At 33.4% G+C, this 19937-nt stretch overlaps 1 protein-coding gene across 6 annotated transcripts in view; it reads right to left on the minus strand.

Annotated features, from left to right (window-relative positions):
• Positions 1-7265: 7265 nt before the first annotated feature.
• LOC129940902 (very low-density lipoprotein receptor-like) overlaps positions 7266-19937 on the minus strand; it is a 388737-nt gene continuing 376065 nt past the window's right edge. For all 6 annotated transcript variants that reach the window (XM_056049426.1, XM_056049430.1, XM_056049424.1 and 3 more), the window contains 2 exons: positions 17012-17161; positions 7266-7880 (listed from right to left, as the gene is read on the minus strand). In XM_056049426.1, coding sequence (XP_055905401.1) covers positions 7839-7880; positions 17012-17161 — 192 coding nt within the window. In that variant the 3' untranslated portion in view covers positions 7266-7838. The remainder of the gene's footprint in view (positions 7881-17011; positions 17162-19937) is intronic.

Raw genomic sequence — 19937 nt, forward strand, 5'->3', positions numbered from 1 at the left:
GTTTTATAAAAATGTGGTTTATTTTTTTCATTTAAGGGATATTATAATTTACAAAAATTTGTATTTATTCAAATTCTGTTTGATTTACAAAAAAAAAAAACATTAAAACATGCAAATTAATTAATTGGACAATTGAAGTCGTAATATTTCGTGTTTTGACCTTAATGCTTATGTAGATAATAAAAAAGGAACTAAAATTATGAACCTAATTTAATAACCCTAAGTGTAATGTTATGGATATCATACAATAATGTATGTGTATTTACTATTGTGTGTATGTTGCAAAAAGTTGGGAAAAAAATGTAATTAAAATTACACTTTTATAGTAACTTTGAAATCTAATTGAAGAATTTCAATTACTTATTACATGTGATTGAAAAGCATTGTAATCAAATAACATAAATGTAAATTAAAACAAAAGTAACGATAAAAAACAAGAATTAATACTTTTCCCAATAAATATTACACAAAGACGTAATTAAATAATATTTAAGTCAACTACATTTTACGCGACATTGCAAAATAATTTCCTGAAATGCTTAATTCATTTATGGCTGTCGCTTTGAATTAATAAATAAACTACCTTGATTGTAGTTTAAAACCGCTTTCATTGAACCCATTACAGTTTTCAATTACAAGTAAAAGTAAGTGCATTTTTTTCAATTACAATTACAAGTAATTGTCTATTTTGTGCATTACAATTACAAGTAATTGAATGACAATTACGTACAATGTTAATGGAAAAAGGGTCAGCTACTAATTATTTATGTAATTGAAATTAATTACGAAAAGTAATCATTGTATCCCAAATATAGTATTTTACTGTTGAGGCCAGTCAAAATTGACTAAGGATTTAAAAAAGGGTGTATTCATAAACGCCGAAAATCTGCGCTAGTATAATCACATTTCTTTTCTGATGCATTTGTGAACGCACTCCCAATGCAGAATGTCTGCAGTGAACAAGAATGTCTGCAGTAAACAAAAAGGTCTGACTTAGTCCGATTTGTATGTAAACAGAGTTCATAAACTTCAGGGAAAAATGGCTGCCAAACAAATTTTGTTTAGCTTGATTTTTGATTTGCATACCGAAAAAGAAAATTATACTTGGCACAAACATCTTGCAAAGTTTTTTTTGTAAGTTCAAAAAATTATTTTTCTGCAGCCAAACAAATTCAGCTGCAAAATCTGCATGACGCTGCAGACAGTCTGACGTTTATGAACTGTAGGTACTGCAGTTCGACTAGGTTAGTTCGATCGAAAATCTGACTTTATGAATGCAGATAACGCAGTTCTTAGTTAGGCTGACGTTAATGAATACACCCATATTGACGGATATATTAAACATAATTAAACGATTCCAATTTAAATGCTTTCACCGACGTTTTAAATAAGAGTTTTTATTATTTTACAGTTAATGGCTAATTTAATTTTGAAGATACAAGCTAAGTTTACATTTTAACATTTGTTATTTTGCCAAAAATGTACTTGTTTCTAGTTTTAACTTGATAAGGGAAAAATTGCACACGAATGTAAAAAGTAGCTATGTACATATATTGCACATTTACTCAATCAAAAGCTAAGCTTTGATACAGGAGTTTTTCCCAAACCATATTATCGGAAACATTTTATCGAAAAGAGCTGAAAAGCTACAATTCTCTGCTTTGTGTATCAATACAATAAAAATAAAAACATTATTGAAAAGCACCGTACAAATAAAAACACAAGAATTTATACAAATTATGACAATTAACTAAATTATTTTATGACTGACGTGATATACATATGTCAGCTGCTTTTTTTTTTTTTTTTAATTCACAGGCACTCAAGGGGTTATTAGTACCCTTTATATGTTTATATTTAAACACAGTGCGAGCGTTAGGAAAATAGGGAATGATTTAAACGGAGATACCAGTGCACATTCGTCTTAAAGTTCTGAACATCAAAATGGGAGGGAAAAACAGAGTTGGCCAAAGCATTCCACATTCTCGATGTGTGATTTAAGAAAGAATCTCTATACTTGACTTTACGCCCGAAATTGAGCTCAAGGGTAAACTGATGAGCATTCCTAGAAGTGCGAGTATTACGGCTGAATTGTTTAAGGGGTGGAATGGAAGTGGCTAATTCGACAGAACATTGTTTGTAAAAATATCTATAAAACAACGAAAGGCATGAAACATTGGGGGGGGTGTTCTAGCGATGTAAATGTTTCGATTATAGTTCTGTCGCCTATCAGTTTTAAAGCCCTTTTTTGAATTCTATCCAAGAAATTTAAACTTGTTTTAGGACCTGTCCAGACATGCGAATTATTTTCAAGTTTTGGACGGATGAAGGCTTTGTAAATTACAGCAAGATCAGAAGGGGTGAAAAATTTATTGCATCGTCGGAGAAATCCTAAGCACCTGGCAGCGTTTGCTTAAATGTCACATGAAGGGAAATCGAAAATTATTTTAAGTTATGAAATTGATCAAATGATATAACGCTAAAAACAATTCACTTGATTTTCTAATTAGATTTCGATTTCATTTCACTCGATTTTGGGAACCAGGGTTTTATTTTTCGAAAAATTGTATAACTTCTAATGCTTTCCAAAATTAACTCAAGTGAAATTAAAGCAGATGGCAGTGTAACATGACATCAGTCAGTAAACAATTTTGATAATTGTCATAATTTAAATAAATATTGGTGTATTTTCTTTAGATTGTGTTGATATACATAAGTTTCCATGCTTAAGACAGTTTTCAAAATATCGTTTGCAAAATACTGATGTTTCTATGGGTCGAAGAAAAGCCGAAAAAGTGTCAATTTGTTTCAGACATTTGTCATGCTAGAAAATTGTTTTAAATTAAAGGCTGTGTTTGTTTTGAAATTGAAGTTGAAATTTTTCTACACACCAATTACATCACATAAAATATGTATGTATTTCAAAAATTAGTTCATTCGCCTTCTGTAATTGAAATTGTTCTTCTTGTCAAATTGAAATTAAATGAAAAATCGCATACATTGAAATATAAAACATGGATATTAACTTAATGATTAGATAATTCGACAGAACATTGTTTGCACAAATTTCGCTTTCAGAACGTAACGAATAGAACATTGCGGCGGTTTTCGAGTAATATATGTAAATGTTTCGGTTATAGTTCTAGCGCCTATCATTTTTAAAGATCTTTTTTGGACGAATGTGCATCGGAGGTGAGTTATGCTTCAACAACAGGAGACAGCATTGAGTTTTTGAAGCATTCAATTCTACACGGTTAAAATTTCCTTTTAGCTGTCGAGATCGGAAATTATGAAGCACAAACAATACTTTTAAAGCTACACATTCTAAGGACAATAATGTGAATCTAGAAACAATTAGAAAAACTGAGGGTACTGTCGTCAGTGAAAAAGTTTAATTTATTAGAAGTGGCAGACAAGAGATCGTTTATGAATATAAGGAACTGTGCGTGTGTTAGTCAGGAATCTAGAGGACCTACAATTTTTCTGCTGAACCTGAACGGAAAGCACTTTTCATAACAAAATCTACCTTTCAAGGATTTGACAACACCTCGCAGGAGTTAGCAACCGTAAAAATTGAAGTTGGTTCTTATTGAGAGGTGTTACTTAATAAATGATTAGTTTGTCGTTTCATAAAGAATAGAAGATTATTCTCAAACCTTTAAAACCAAATTTCTATCAACCACATGTAAACACCCAATTTCATCTGTAAAAGTGACGGTATAAAATTTGCAGACTTCTTGCAATCATACGCAATCATCACTTGGTTCTAGGTGATCTTAACGCCAGAAAAATACAATATGGGGCCTTAACACAACCAATCGACTTGGAACTGTTTTTGAAAATTTTGCTAATTACAATGGATTTTTTTATTTCAAACGACGGATCGCAAACTCTTTTCAACACAGGAAGCACGTTCTCAGCCGTGGACGTTACACTTGCCTCTATACAGATTTGACCTTTCTTCTTTAATGGAAGGTTAGCCCAAACGGTGAAAGTAAGGATCATTTTCCAATCATATTACGGACGCATGAAAGAAAAATAAGAAGAAACCCAACTATACGTTTCAAAAAAACTCAAGCTAATTGGGATACCTTTGTCACGTCTACCCACTCTTTGTGTCAATCCACAACAATTTCTTACAACATCAACCAAGAAGCAGCCTAAATCAAAAGAATTCTAAGAGAATCGACAGCTTATTCAATGCTGACAACATAATCAAATGCAGACAAATCTAACAAAAAATCAATATGGTTAAATAAGGAAGTTGCCGATCTAGTAAAAGCTTAGAATTTAGAATGGAAAAAAGTCCGGAGATATCCTACAACTCCAAATTGCTTAGCCTATGGGAAGCAAGTTCCAAGTTCAAATACGACTCCATCAACGCAAACAAATTTTCTTGAGAAAAATTTGTCAATAACATGGATCCAGCTTTGGACTCAAAAACCCTCAAACTCTTTTCAACACTTTCCCTATATTTTTTTAGTGATTCTCTAGAAAATGATCCTGATTTAATCGCAAGTACGTTCTACAAAACTTGGGAAAAGTATATCGAAAGTAAAACTATTGTTGTTGTAACACTAAGTAACGTTATTGTTAAGAAAGTTGATTTTAACCTGAGTTACCTTCCTCCTCAGGATATTGTCAGCCAAGAACTATCAGAAAACATCCCAAGAATCGAATTTGACACAACATTACAAACGCTCCAAGGTAACACCCCTGGAAGAAGACAAAATAGCTTTCAATCAAGCCTGAAATGTTTCCATTTTCAAATAATTCGACAACTGTCCACTAATTGGATTATGCGCTTACCAATAAAAAGTTGAAAATGATTGCACTCATGAACAAACCTTACAATTTATCTAGGAGATGGGACCAGGTGATGTTTGTTGATGCAGATTTTCCGAAGTATAACCTAAACCTTAAGACAAAATTTGGGAAAAATGAGTCTGATAATCACCCTTAAGGGCCTTGCACATGAGAGTGAACAACAAATGAACGAATGGACGAACAAACGTGATTTTACACATTTCAAAAATTCAGTTTCAAACAAAAACACATTTAAATTATAAGAAACCAATTGGCACTAATGTAAGGATAATAAAATTTGCATTTTGCTCTCTAAAATAAGAAAATTTTGTAAAAACAATAGTTCAATTCGTCGTTGTCTGCAAAAAGACATAAAGAACATGTGAAATAAAAGTCAAAATATGCGAACATCCACAGGTCGCAGTTCGTAGTTCGTAGCTCATGTGCAAGGTGCTTTATTGTAACAGGCGTTTTTCTTAAACGACAATTGTCACTTTTTGAGTGGAGTCACTTTCTTGGTGTTTAAGATTCGAAGTAAGTACATACATACATCCAAGGAAGATTCATTGGACAAATCATTCTATTTTGTTATATTTCAAGACATGTAATGTACTTTTGGTTGGATAAGGACTCCTACCCATTAAATGAAATTGAAGAAAAGGTACCGAAAAGACTAAGCATGTTATCGGTGCCACTAGTTTTAAGGCTTGCAGCTACTTTGAGATTTTTTGCTGAAGGCAGCTACCAAAAGGGTGTATGCAATGACTTCAAAGTGAGGAATTGCACGACCAACCTCATTCTCAAATAAATGCTCGAAACTATGGAAGCACACATTTGCCCTCGTTGAATAAATTCTCATTACATATTTAGACGAAGAAAAAAGACATGCTTAAGCATTTTTTTATGAAAAAGCTGGGATTCCGGGAATAATTGAAGCGTAGTCTTTTCATTTCGCCTGGGGTGGAATCGGCTAAGGTGATAGTTGACTATCATTTTTTTGATAGTCAAATTGACAAATCATTTTCATTTCGTCTGTGTACGATGATTCAACTCAATTCAATTCGATTTTCAATAAAATTGTTACTTTTCTTGCTTTTTTCGAATGTCGTGAGCTTTGACGGTCACAGGAATGTATTTTTTTTTAAAGAAACAAAGTTAACTAAGAAAATTTTCCAGTCGTTTGTGTAAGGGTCTGGTAGCTCTATTTGGAATAAACATATTTAATTGAAAACGACTATTATATTTTTTTGTGACAGCTTTTTAGGTACAATTTAACTATCACCTTACGTAGATCAAATTCAATTATTTTGACTGTCAACAATCAACAATCGCCTTAGCCGGTTCCACCCCTGGATTCGTAACTTTCAACATTTAGTAAAAATAAAATTAATAACAGTAAAACAAAAAGTAAAACATTAGAAAAACTTGCATTTTTATTTAATTTTTACATCAATTTTCCGTCGACAGAAAGTGGCGTTTTACTCGTCATAAAAGGAAACTTAAGCGACAGCTAAAATAGCGATAAGAGTGACATTTATCGATCAAAAATTTGAATTCCACTATCCGCTAAATGTCAAGTAACCTAACGCTCAGTAAACCCCATTCGCAATACCAATTTGGTTGTCTGACAATTGACATTCAAACAAAACGCCTAAAGCCATCAATTGTCAGTCAGTTTTCTATGAAAAAATCGTCTAATAATGTACAATTTTCACTTGATCGAAAATTGACAGTTGACAGAAGAATTTTGACACTACGACAATATTGAGAGATCTTCCAATGGTGTATACTTAGCTTAAGCTTAACTCTCTTGAACCAGGTTTTGAAATCGTGCGAGTATATAACAAAAATAATGGTTCAGTTCCATAATGCCAACGAAACAACGCATTTATTTAAGGAAATTTAGGTAAGCCTATTGGCTCGCGTCGTCGTGGGTCTGTGGATCTAATCATGTGAGTTATGTTATGTCGCTTGCCTACGCAGATAAGCCCGAGACGATTGATGCGTTGAAAAAAAATATTCAGCGGGTGATTGATGCAAGAAGTGGTAGAAAGTAGAGCCTCATGGCTGAAATTAATTCGAGCCAGTCGCGGTTGCTACTTGTCCTAAATGATGTTTCAAACATATTTAAAAAACCCTTATCCTTATGACTAAGCTTAGTTCTTGGCCATAACATTTATTGAATAATCTACTTTAAAAACCCCCTTTTTTACCCTTAGGATGATTTAAAAGACATAGAATTAAAACAAGGCTTATTTAAAAATAAAGGGAAGAAAAAATGATTGCCTCATCTTTTTATGGTCATAAGGAAGATCTAAAAGGGTTTGATCAAGTAATTATATAAAGTAACACAAAAATTCGAGTACTATTTATACCCCTTTGCACTTTGTTAATTTGTTTTTATATTGAACGAAGTAAGGACCATAGAGGGTGCATAACAAGTGCATACAAAAGAAAAGTTGTTTGTATTGATTCATTTTTTATTTTAAATTTTTAATTAAATTAATTTTGTTCATTTAATGTGATTTAAAGTATATACACATGTACTTATATACTATGTACTACAAGAAAAATAAAAAGAAAATTACAAGCCAAAATAATAATATTACAATCTAAATATTTGTTGCCCAAAAATAAATTAATTTATGTCAGTGCCAATTTATATAATTTTGTTTTCTTTTTTTTTTTAAATATCAAAAACGAAATGTACACATTTTAGACTATATTTTAGTAATCTTCTATATATAATTTTTATTTTTGTTTTTGTTTTTTCAAAACTGATTTTTGTTCTATTTCTTATTTATTTTCAATTCAATATCAATAAATTAAGTTATGTTTCTATTTGACTTTGTCTCTTTGAATCTCTGTTTGAAATATTATACAAGTTCTATGCTGCTGGCGTTTGCATAATAATATACATCATATAATTTATGTATACGAGGAGTTTATGTTTTTTTTTAAAAGTGGTTGATTGCTGTTGATGTGTCGAATATTTAAGGTTTGAATGTTGTTGAATTTAGGTATTTCATTTTTTAAACACATTCAGTTCCTAATTTGTAGAGTGGCTCTTTGGACTAAAAATAGAAATAAAAGAAAAGAAAAATTCAAATTAAAAAAAATTGTTAAAATGTAAAGTTAAAAGTAAGTAAAGAAACAATAAAGTAAATAAATTTTATATCTTAAAAATATTTGGAAATGACGTTTAAGCGAGTGTATTTAAATCAATAGAAAGATGGTAGGATAAATAATTATGACACAAGTATTAAATTGTTGGATGTTTTGTTTTGTATTTTATGTGGTGAATTTAAGAAAATCCCTATAAAATGAATTAAGGAAAATATAATGTTTGTTTAATGTTGTGTAATCTGTAAAATTAGTACGTATTTTTTATATATATTATGTCTATATTATTGCGATATTCTCTAAGATTACATAACGAATTTTCATGCAAATTCCATCTATCGACAGAATTTTTTCTTAGAAAGGCTTACGTTTTTAATTTTTAAGGGTTCGTGGGCGATAATTATTAAAGAATTAAGATGTTTGAAAAAATCAAGCCGTCTCTCAAATAAAAACAGACTTTGGACTTGAATATTATAAATTGTTTGCTTGTTTGTTTGTTTGTTTGTCCGTCCTTTACGTCACAACAGAACAATAATATGAAATGATTTTTTGTGTGGTTGTAGTTACGAGGCTGAAAAGTGTTTCAAGCTACATTTTGCTGCGGTAAAATATCTCCTTACAGAAGATCCGCAGTTAACACTTATAATAAGAGATTTAGTATATTCTTTTTTATAACACTAATTTATTAGCATATCATTAGGTGATGGCTTGTCTTATAATGGCATTACCGCACGAAACATTGCTGAAACACTTTTAAATATAGGACATGGGCGATTAAAACCAATGTCAAGGGCTATGTGACAAATGAAAGATTTGTGTAATTTATTACAGAGGAATTGTGAAGTCATTCCAAGACGTGTTTACACGATTTACAAAATAACATCCACGCTTATCAGTTTCTCTGTCAAAGGGCAATTCTACAATGAAACAATGGATTTTGAAAATAAATTGACACATATTGGATGAATTAGAATCAGGAGATATGATAGAGCATTTGTCAATAAAAACCAATCATGGACTCGAAACAGAGCTCCACATGCTCCAATTAAAATTAGTAGATACCCCTCGATGATGTATGTAACGGCACAAGACTTCGTGTTACACCTTTTCCGTAGTCGATCGTAGTGAAATGTGTGGACAAATTAGAGCTGTTGGGAGAAGTCAGAGATTTGACAAATTAAAAGGCTGAACGTCTTTAAATAAAAACAAAGCATATTGCAGATTTAGCACGTTACATCATTGAAGATTCACATTTTCACCTTGGGAGGCTTGGAGAATCTACCATTATTGGAAGGAATCTAACTTCTTCACGTGTGACTTTTTGGTTTAGTTTTTGGGCTGCCGGCATGATTGGACCTTACTTAACTTTTTCGGTGAATGGATTACACTACTGAACTAACATTAATGATATTTTATGGCGTGTATTGGAAGAAATTAATGTAGAAGACCAACGCAAAATATATTTCCTGAATTGTTATTTCTCGAAGTCCACCGATATATTGTAATTTAATAACCTAAGTGGCCATTTATAGCTATTTTTGGTTTTCATTATTGAAAATTTTGTTCTGCAGAGTCGGGGAACAGACACCGACAAAGCTGATGACAACGTCGAGGTTGACGATGTTGTTTGCGATGTTTGTTACGAAGTAAAACTTCAACATTGGCGTTATCGAAGAACCGTGGATAAACGGCCTCAGGGTGCGAGGCCTCCAAGGCAACTAATATGACCTCTTTTATAAAACCGCAGATCAAGACCAAGGTAATCCCAGAACTTATATTTTAGCTAAGAAACATTTAAAAGATTTTGTATGTCCAAGTTTTAGCACTCCCGATCAGACAGTTATCAGATTTGAAGATAAGAATACACAGGTTTTGCTGTTGGCCTCTTTTTACTCTGCCCTCTACCATCACCTCCGGAGGAGGTGTTCAAAATCATAACCGAAGCTAAAATCAAAAAAGCAAACCTTCTGATTGGAGACGACGCAAATGCTCGGCATACCCTTTGGGGAAGTTCTGAGATCTACGAACGAGGTGAGTCACTTTTTGATTTTATTATTGAAAATAATATGACCAATTGGAACCACTTTCGTCTTTCCGAGCTCGGAAAATTATGATGGATGGGAGGATATGCTTGATGTTACTTTAGTAAACAACCGTAATTTATTAGTGGAGAATTGAAGAGTTTCCCCTTTTTTTATTCGTTTTCGGATCACAAGTGGATTCTTTTTTCGAATTAATTTCGAGTCGAAAAACCCTCCGCCTTATAGAAATCTCAAAAGAACTGACTGGAAGAAATTCAGTCAAATTGCTAATTCCAAACTAATCAACTTACCGAATCTCACAGAATCGATAGAAGACCTTGAATCAAAGGTGAAAACCTTTGAAACTTCTATAAGTATAGCTTTGAGAGTCTCTTGCAGAGTTAAATATAATCGTAAAAACCTTCATTCTTGGTGGAATGAAGAACTGTGCAGTCTTAGGAAAATGACGAGGACAATTTTCAATAACTGCCACAAACATAAGTTTTACCAACCGTATAAAGACTCTCTTAAAATTTGCAAGCAAGCCCTGTCATCAGCCTAAAGACAAGCCTGGAGAAAATACTGTCAATCAAGCGAAGACATAAAGGATTCCGCAAGGTTCAGCAAAGTTTTATCGAAGGAACATTGTAATCCTTCATTCCTAAAAAATCCTGAAATCTTCCCACTTTCTAAGACATACAAGGTCCTTTTAACAACGTCCTTAACGAATCCATAGAGAAGAATTGCCATTCAGTTCGGTGTAGAAGACTTTATTCGAGAATGGATTATTTCCATGCTCAGATACGTGAGTACGGGAACACCCCAGGGTGGTGTCCTTTTGCGTCTTCTATGGCTTCTGGTCATGGATACAATTCTCCTTAAATTAGAGAGCTGTGGAGTGAAGGCGGTAGCCTATGCGGATGATTTGGTGCTATTGGTGTCAGGAAAGTACACCTTTGTGATTAGTGAAATCACGGAGTCAGCTTTGAAGAAAATTAGCAGCTGGGCTACTAGTTGAGGACGAGGAGTTAACCAAAGTAAAACTAAATTATAAAACTAAAGTTCCTCCCTTCATGCTACCTCGACTCAACGGTCAAATCCTATCATTGTCTTCCAGTGCTAAATATTTGGGAGTTATACTCGACCCTAAACTGAACTGGAAACTAAATATTGAAGTACGGGTTAGAAGGCCTGTGTTGCCTTCTACGCCTGCAGCAAAATATTTCGGCAAAAAGTGACTACTTCAGTCGAAAATGATTTTATGGACGTACACAGCCGTAGTACGTCCAATCTTAACATATGGTTCGATTGTGTGGTGGCCTGCTCTTAGCAAAGCCTATAATATTGATAAGCTAAAGCAGGTTCAGAGAACAGCTTGCGTGGGCACCACAGGGGCCATACTTGCCCAACGGACGCCTTAAACGTTATTTTGGATCTTTTAGCAATCGACGTTTTTATTAAATACATAGTTTCCTGCAGCGTTATTAGGCTGAAGGAATCAAACAGCTGGTTGTCAAAACCTTATGGTCACAGCAACACAACGAAATTGATTCCCTCAGATATTATCTCGGTAGACACTGACTTCTGCACTCCATCTTTACTGACCGCTCAAAGATGGAGTGCGAAGTTGGTTCTGGGATCTTTTCTGAGTTCCTAAATGTAGCTAAATCCCTTAGGCTTCCTAACTTTGCTAGCATTTTTCAGGCAGCTGTCGAAGCCATTAACTCGGCTACATCCCCATCTAAATTGGACCAGCAATGTCCCGATGAGCTTGCGAGCCTGAATATTAACCTCGGTGTCACCCTGATCTGGGTTCCGGGCAATAGTAGTATCGTGGGAAATAAACGGGCTGGTGAGCTATCCAGGCAAGGATCGGCCTATCATAGCTCACTTGCGGAAATGGTTAACATTCCTCTTGGTGCTATGAAGGGTAAGATCTTTTCTATCTACCAAACTGAATCAAACCGAAGGTGGAGCAATTTACCCAACTGCATTATATCTAGGAAGATATGGCCCACCTATAATAAAACCCGTACAAACGATCTTCTATACAGGCCAAGGTAAGACATAGCCAGGATTGTTGCGGTTTGTACCGAACATTGGCCTATAGGAGTTCATGCAGAGAAGTTGGGTATCTCTTACAACACCTTTTGCCGTAGTTGTAGTGACCAAAGAGAAAGTGAAACGATAATCCATTTCCTCTGTAAATGTCCTGCTTTGGCAAACACTAGAATGAAATACTTTGGAAAAGCATTCTTTCACGAACTTGATGAGCTATCTGAGACAAATATTAGAGACTTAATCTTTTTTCTCAATGCGACAAAATGGCTCTAACATAATCGCTATGAAGCTTCCTTATTCAATGAACACCATAACCAACCTGTCAAAAAAGTTGAAATGATTAGTTTCAGTAATACAAAGCAATTACAGCTATAACTGGTACCTCGTGATTTTGTCTTTTAGCCCACGTATAAGATGAAGTTAATTTGGGTGCTTACCAAACGATTCAAGACAGATATGGAATTCGTAAAGATATGAAAGACATACAGTCGCAAATGAAATGATAGAGCTACAACCGGAGCCTTGGCGGCCTTTTGGCTTCTATCTTTTTCATTGCCAATATATAAATATTCGTTGATTTCTTGGCAAAAAATGAATATTATCTTAAATATAAAAATGAAACTTCTTATTGGAAAACCCTGTAGAAGCCGTCGTTATAGTGTTAAGTTCAAAATATATAGGTGTGGAACGGCTTGAACTTGGAGTTGATAGGAAAAATATATTTTTTTATTGTGTTTACAAATAAAATTTAAAAGTTTATTACAAATGAATTATGATAACATTAAATAGTTTAATTATTTTAATACTGCAGCGACCAAAAACGATATAAGATCTCTTATCCAATCCATAGATAGATAATTTGTGGATGTATTGATGTATATGTATGAGTTTGGAAAAGTATAGAAAGTGTGTTGTACGTTAGATAACAGTATGCATTTGTAAAAAAATGTGAAAACTACCACAACATCAATATACTCACCATTTTCTTTAAAAATTACTGTATTCAATATTTTAATATTGCATTTAAAATGTTAATACACAAATCTCGCAGCGTGAAAAATAAAAGAATTTACAAAATGAAGCTTCTATAGATTTTCTTATTCTTAATTTTGTTTTCTTAGCAAATAACTAATAAGTGAATAGTGAAATAAGAATTATTCTAGCAGCAAAACTAAAATTAATGAGTTTTAAAAAGAAACAAAAAAAAAATATAAAATAAAAATACTACACTGAACCAAATTTTTACTCAAGAATATTTATACATTCAGTTGATATTTAAAGGTCTTTGTTCTTTGGATTTTGTATTAAAATTTAAACAGTTAATTCATAAAAAATATTACAATAAAATGTATTCATATATTTGTATGAATGGTGCATAATTTAGTTACCCAAAGAAGTTAAACATCCTCATCTAGATTCTAACGTACAGTTGTGTTCATAATAATAGTAGGGTCGACAGTTCCAAAGTTGAAAGGTCGACAGTTGTCAAATGGCGCAATGGATTGTAGACAGACGATAGAAAATGTGTTCTTTTAGGTGGTACTAGATCCTGATAGTACGTTCGTCGTCCATCCAACACTGAATACCAACCAAACTATTCTACAAAAACCTTAAGACATTGGGAATCGAAAATAATAGTATGGGCTTGTTTTATGAATTTTGGTCTAGGCCCAGCCCAATACACCTAATTAAGGGCATTATGGATCAACATTCTTATTTCCAAATTCCAAATAACAATAAATTGCAGAAAAAACATTAACGAAAAAGCCTACAAAGAGTGGTTAAATGCGCTGCAACTTAAGCATGAATCAAATATGTTGGAAGACACTACTAAACAAGTATATCCGCACAACAGAAAGATAAGTCAAGCTTTAGCCTATAAGGAATGCTGGTTCAATACAAGCTGCAACAGGAGATGTGTCTTACGAATGGGTTAAACTTGTTAGCAAACACTTTAACAGAACTCGTTGTCAAGAACTTATATTTGGAAGCGAGTAGATGGTTTAAGGCAATATGTGCAGAAAGTAAGAAATTATACTTTGAATCTGAAGCAAGAAAGTTAATTCTAGCGATGATCTTTACTAAATTTTGGAATCTGGCTCGGATTTTACAAGGTAAAAAAGTATACTGTTGATGTGAGATAAAGTCCTCAAATTTTGCGTAAGCATTTTCAATAGCACTTGAACCCTACCCCAAAGAATCTTTTGAAGTTTCACTATGCTCAACTTGTCTTCTACGAACCTGTCCTGGACTCACCGCTTTTGGAAGATGAGGCTTCACTGGGTATAGCTGAGATTCAAAATCAGCAAAGTAGCAGGTGCTAGCCGAATACCAGTTGAATTTTATAAGAACGGGACAAATAATCATTATCAAAAGTTGACTGTGTTGCTGAACAAAGTTTTTATAGATCTGTTTAAGGAAGAACTTATTTTTCCCATACATAAAAAGGTTGTACTATTGACCGAATCGAACTATAGAGGTATTTGCTTCCTTAATGCCACATATGAAATTTACACTGCTGCACTCCAGAAGTTTCGAAAAATGTCTTGAGTGAGTTCCGAGCTGGTTTTAGTTTTGAGTATTTCACCATTGATCATGATTTTGTGCTAAAAAGTATTGCTTAGTCATTTCTATCGAGAAATAAAAAATTGTATGTTCTTTTTGTTGACTTCGGAACGGCTTTTGATACCGTGGATAGCGATGCTCTAATTGATAAGCTATTCGGACTTGGTTTGACTCAAAAGTTTGAAAAACTAAGTTTAAATCTATACAAAGACACACAGTCAGCAATTTGGACTGGAAAAAATAAATTGTAGTGGTTTGCAACTCAAATCGGAGTCCCACAAGGCTGCACCCTTAGTCCAGATCTTTTAGCTCTTTATATAAATGACTTAGTATACTCTTTACCTGGTGGGATTGAATGTTGGGGCCTGCAAATAAATGTTCTGCTATTTGCAGATGATGTAGTGAAGATGGCAAAATCGCCGGCAACTCTTACAACTTATGATTAACAACTTAAAAGAAGTGGAAGGACAAGTGCGAACGAGAAGTATTTTTATGATGGAAGTTCCAAAGGAGTGCAAATATCTGGAATGCTGAAAATTAAAAATTCAACAATCGCTATAAATAATCAAATAAGCCACAGCTGCAAGTATCACGCTTTTGAAGCCATTGTGGAGTCTTTTCTCCTCTACGCTACACAGGGGAGGAAAAAACGCGAAGCAGTTGTAAACATTTTAAGGTTCTTCATCAAAAAAACTTTTGAACTTGCACCAAACACGCTAAACTCTATAATTATGTTGGAAACTGGGATGTCGCCACTGTTCATCAAGACACATTAACTTTAATGTCTTTCTAAAAGAACTGCGCTGCATATACTAGGCAATAGAAGAGGTTGTTTTGAGGAATGGCATGAGCCAGCAGAAACATGCGATATGGATCTGAATTTAAGTGGAGAGGAACCAAGTTCTTGGAAGCAATTGCTGTATAAGTTGATCAGGAAAACAGACCGAAGAAAAAGATCTAAATTCGAAGAAGAAGCTAGAAGCTAGAAGCTCTCTCCACGGATCAATATATACTCGTCTTGATTATTCTCTTAAAGAAAATAGTTATTTTCCAGATGAGAACGACAGAGCCAAAATCTCACTGATGTTCCGACTACGAGGCGAATTATTGGATCTTAATTAGTTACCACTTTTTTTTTTGTACACATTTAGTACATTCTCGATGTTTGATGTCGAGTGATTGGAAAGAACTTAAATTAAGCGCGTAACAAACAAGTTACCACATAGAAGCGATCTACCAGTCTTATGTGATCTTTGTAACCGAAGGAGGACATCATACATTTTCTAGGACAATATTCAATCTTAAAAGAGAGATTATACGAAATGTTCTTGGATATGACTAATTAACAAATGATTCGTGTACTTCACTATTAAATTGTGAGCTATACGGAACGTGGTAAAAAAGCCTGGCCAAAGATATCCGTTAAGCTTAGTGAGTTTAATACATTAAAGCAAGGCCGTTATCACTAAAAAGGGTTAAACAATGAAGTACTGATCTAAATTAACAAACATTTGCATTTTTATTTTGCTCTTTGGCAAATTTTTGGGTTGAATTTTATATTATGTTTTGAGTGCTCCTAGTTTTTTGAACACTTTATTTTTCGTTATAAAGTAGTTTCAAGCTTTCTTGATTTAAAAATTTAAAAACAAAAGGATTGTGAATCCGTCCGAAATATTACTTATTCTAGACGAAGTTCTTTTGAAATAACTTTCACAAGACTTATACAAGACAAATGTATGTAGTTAACTACTATTTTTTGAACACAGCCGTATAATATAAAAATAAGTTTCAGTATAGTGTAAAATCAAACTAGTAAAAATATTAATTTTATATTATGTTAGAATTTTGGCATTTGTTTGTTTTTGTTTTTATTTTTTTTTATTTTTCTTCCATTCAAATATTTTGCATTAAAATTAATATAAATTTCCTAAAACGGTTTTGCAGAAATGTTTCAATATTTTTGTTTTTGTTAAGTTAGGCAAAAAACCCCTATCTTAAGATTATGTAATTGGTATTCTTTGTAAAAATTTATTTTTTGGTTTTATTAATAGTTTTTCTTTTTTTTTAAATTTATATTAAAAGAAACATAATGTTTCGTTTTGGATATTCTCTTTGTTTTTGTTTTTATTTATTAATACTGCGCGAACAGTCTTCTCTGTGAACAGTGCAGCTAGAAAAGGTTTTAAAAAATAAAACTTTTATCCACGAATCTATATAGATTGGTTTTATATTTGTTTATGTTTTTATTTTTGGTTTTCACATAAATGATTTTATTTTTTTATCTACAAAATTACTACTTAGACGACTAAGGGATTTTGTTTTTGTTAAAAAATATTTTATTTTTGTTTTAAATAATTTACTACAAATTAATGGGTATGTTTTTTGTTTTTCTAAAATTTTACATAGTTAAAATCACTTGCGATATATGTGCTTACCTCTTCGTCCACTGTGTTAGGGAACATTCGTGCTGGCATATTTTTCTCTAAACTGAATTGATCTTCGGTGGTTTTTCTATAAACTGGATTTTCAAAGTTCATTGATGTTACTGCTCTTCTACTGCAGTGGCGGTATCCAACATAAAGGAGCTGTAATTGAAATACAAAAATTATTACATGTTTTTACATAATGATAAAAGTGCATATTTTTAAATATAAATGAAATTGTAATTAAATTATAAAGAATACTAAATTAGTGTTAAGATCCATTATCAACCCGTAGATATATGCAGTGCACTCAAGAGGACACAGGCGTCTTAAAGCTTTTTTCCTCAAAACACACCTCTGTATAAGAACTCCTACTCTAAGCTCCCCGCAGTGAACATTGGGTGCCTAATAAAATTGAATTCGAACCATAGTGGAAAGTTGTTTAGGCTAAATGAAAACGAGAAAGTAGGGGACAGGTGTTTTCACTAAGGCATCTCTTCTTTTAACCAGCCGGCAGCGGACGCGTTACCCAGATGCAATTAACGCAAAGTTCAACACACCATCTACAGAACATCTTATAGAGCTTCTACAATAAATTTTGAAGCCCAGGCCCGTGAGAAGCGGATTATTTCGATCCCTGTAATTCGTGGTTGTGCCGTCTTTGGGATGACTTCCCAGCCACGTGCAAATATTTAGTTGGGAAAAACCAACAAGGATAAGGACGGATTTACTGATGACGAACCCAGCAAACGAAATAAGGACAACGAGCTTCGAATCTGTGAGTGGGACGTTAAGTGTCCTAATAGACCATGTGCAGTCGAAGAATTAGCAGAAGCCCTTAAGTGATGAAAGGTAACTATTACTTCCACTTTAAAAAGTGTAGATGGGTTGGGCCTGGTAAACACAAACTAAAAGACTGCGATTTATATATATACGAGGACTGTTATGGATTTGTGGTTGGAACTGGACTCAGGCAAAAAGTCTTGAGTTTCAACCGTGTGAATGAACTCATCCCGAGATTTTAAATCAAGGCTTAGTTTGCAAACGTAAGCCTCATATTATGTCCAAACAGAGAAGATATATAAAGACAACAAGGACATATCCTACGAATTCTTGAACAAGACATAATGACCACTAAGCAGTGTCCTGACATCTTTGGTGGCACAACAGGGAGATATACCCTGAATGACAACACCTCCGATATAGGATTCAAGCTGATCCATTTTGCTGTGAAGCGTTACGTTTTGGTAGATAGTATTTAGGCAGTTCAACTCTTAAGAAGATTGACCACATTGCGATCGACTCCCCACACTTCTCTAGTACAAAGGATGTCTGAACATTCCGAGGAGCCAAAATCAAATCGTACCACTATCTTTTTGTACCCAAAGTACTGCCACGGATTTCCCGATTGAAGCCAAAACAAGAAAGTACTGTGAGAAGTTTCAAGGTTAGACGACTTTAATCGCAAGAGACTGCCATGTCCTTTTCGGATCGAGTCTCGAATAACCTCTTTATAAGTCCTTTGCTGCCTGCAGTAAGTATTGAAAACCAGTGGTAACATTGGGAAAGATCCGTAAAATTTACCGCCCCTGAACTGCTAGGTTTAACTAGGCCACCACAGCGAAACCCCTGGTTTGACAAGTAATGACTTGAACCTTACTCAACTGAAGAACAAGTATAGAAAATGGTGCTGAAAAGAATTATCAGGGCTGGTCGCGAGATCTTCGAGCAGAAGAAGAAAAAGGAGCTTCTCAAAAAGAACGAATGGAGCAAAAGGGATATTACAACATACAAAAAATACACTACAACACTAGAGGCACAAACTTCCAAAGGTCCATCCAATAACTCGGATATGCCATTGATATATTGATACAATTGGAAGATTAAAGCACATTTCGTTATAAAGAGCGATGAAGAATAATTACCAAAAAGTCTTCTTATAAGACCTTTGAAGTTCAACATATGGTCACAACAGCAAAACCCCTGGTTTGACAAGTAATGATGACTTCAACCTTACTCAACTGAAGAACAGGCATAGAAAATGGTGCTGCACAGAAAGATTAGAGCTGCTCTCGAGATTTTCGAGTAGAAGAAGAGAAAGGAGCTTCTTAGAAAGAAAAGAGTGGAGCATGAGGGATATTACAACACACAAAATACACTACAACACTAGAGACGGAAGCTCCCAAAGGTCCATCCAATAACTCGGATACGCAAATGGTATATTGACATAATTGGTTTCAAAGCACATTTCGTTATAAAAAGCGATAAAGAATAATTCCCAAAAAGTCTTCTTATAAGACTATGGAGATGTAAAAATCTATTTTAATGTTCAACTAAGCTTAAATTTAATGTCTTTTATGTAATACAATGAAGAATAAAACCGAATTATATTTTTAAAGTCAAACAAAAGAAAGAAGCTATAAACAAAAATACTATTTTAATAGCCCTTCATAAAAATAAATGTTTTAAAAGGGTTGCGAATTTTATCGGATTAAGTATGAATTGATCCTAAATAGCAAAAACCTTCAATCAAACATACATACATATATTTTATTGTTTTTCCATCACAGACATTGATAGGGTTATACCCATTTTATCTAAAATGGGTTACAAACTACATTTTTAACTTTTATATTTATCTCCATCTAATTTCAAAATCTAAATGGAATAACGAGCATACAATTAAAATATGTAGTTAAAACTAGTTGAGAATATGTAGTAACAAACTAATATAAAAGTTAAAGCTGTTAAAATTTCGTTTACGAGAAAGTTGCCCACATTAACTTTTCTATTGCATCTACATGAAGCTTTTGCGAACACTTGCTTGTTGTGATAAAAAAGTCTTCTAATTAAGGAATGAAGTCTCAAATGATTGCAATCCACTGATTGTATTTAAATTATTTAAGGAAAGAATTTTTTCAATCCTGTTTTTATGTCA

The sequence above is a fragment of the Eupeodes corollae genome, chromosome 1 (assembly GCF_945859685.1).
Source record: "Eupeodes corollae chromosome 1, idEupCoro1.1, whole genome shotgun sequence".
NCBI lineage: Eukaryota > Metazoa > Arthropoda > Insecta > Diptera > Syrphidae > Eupeodes > Eupeodes corollae.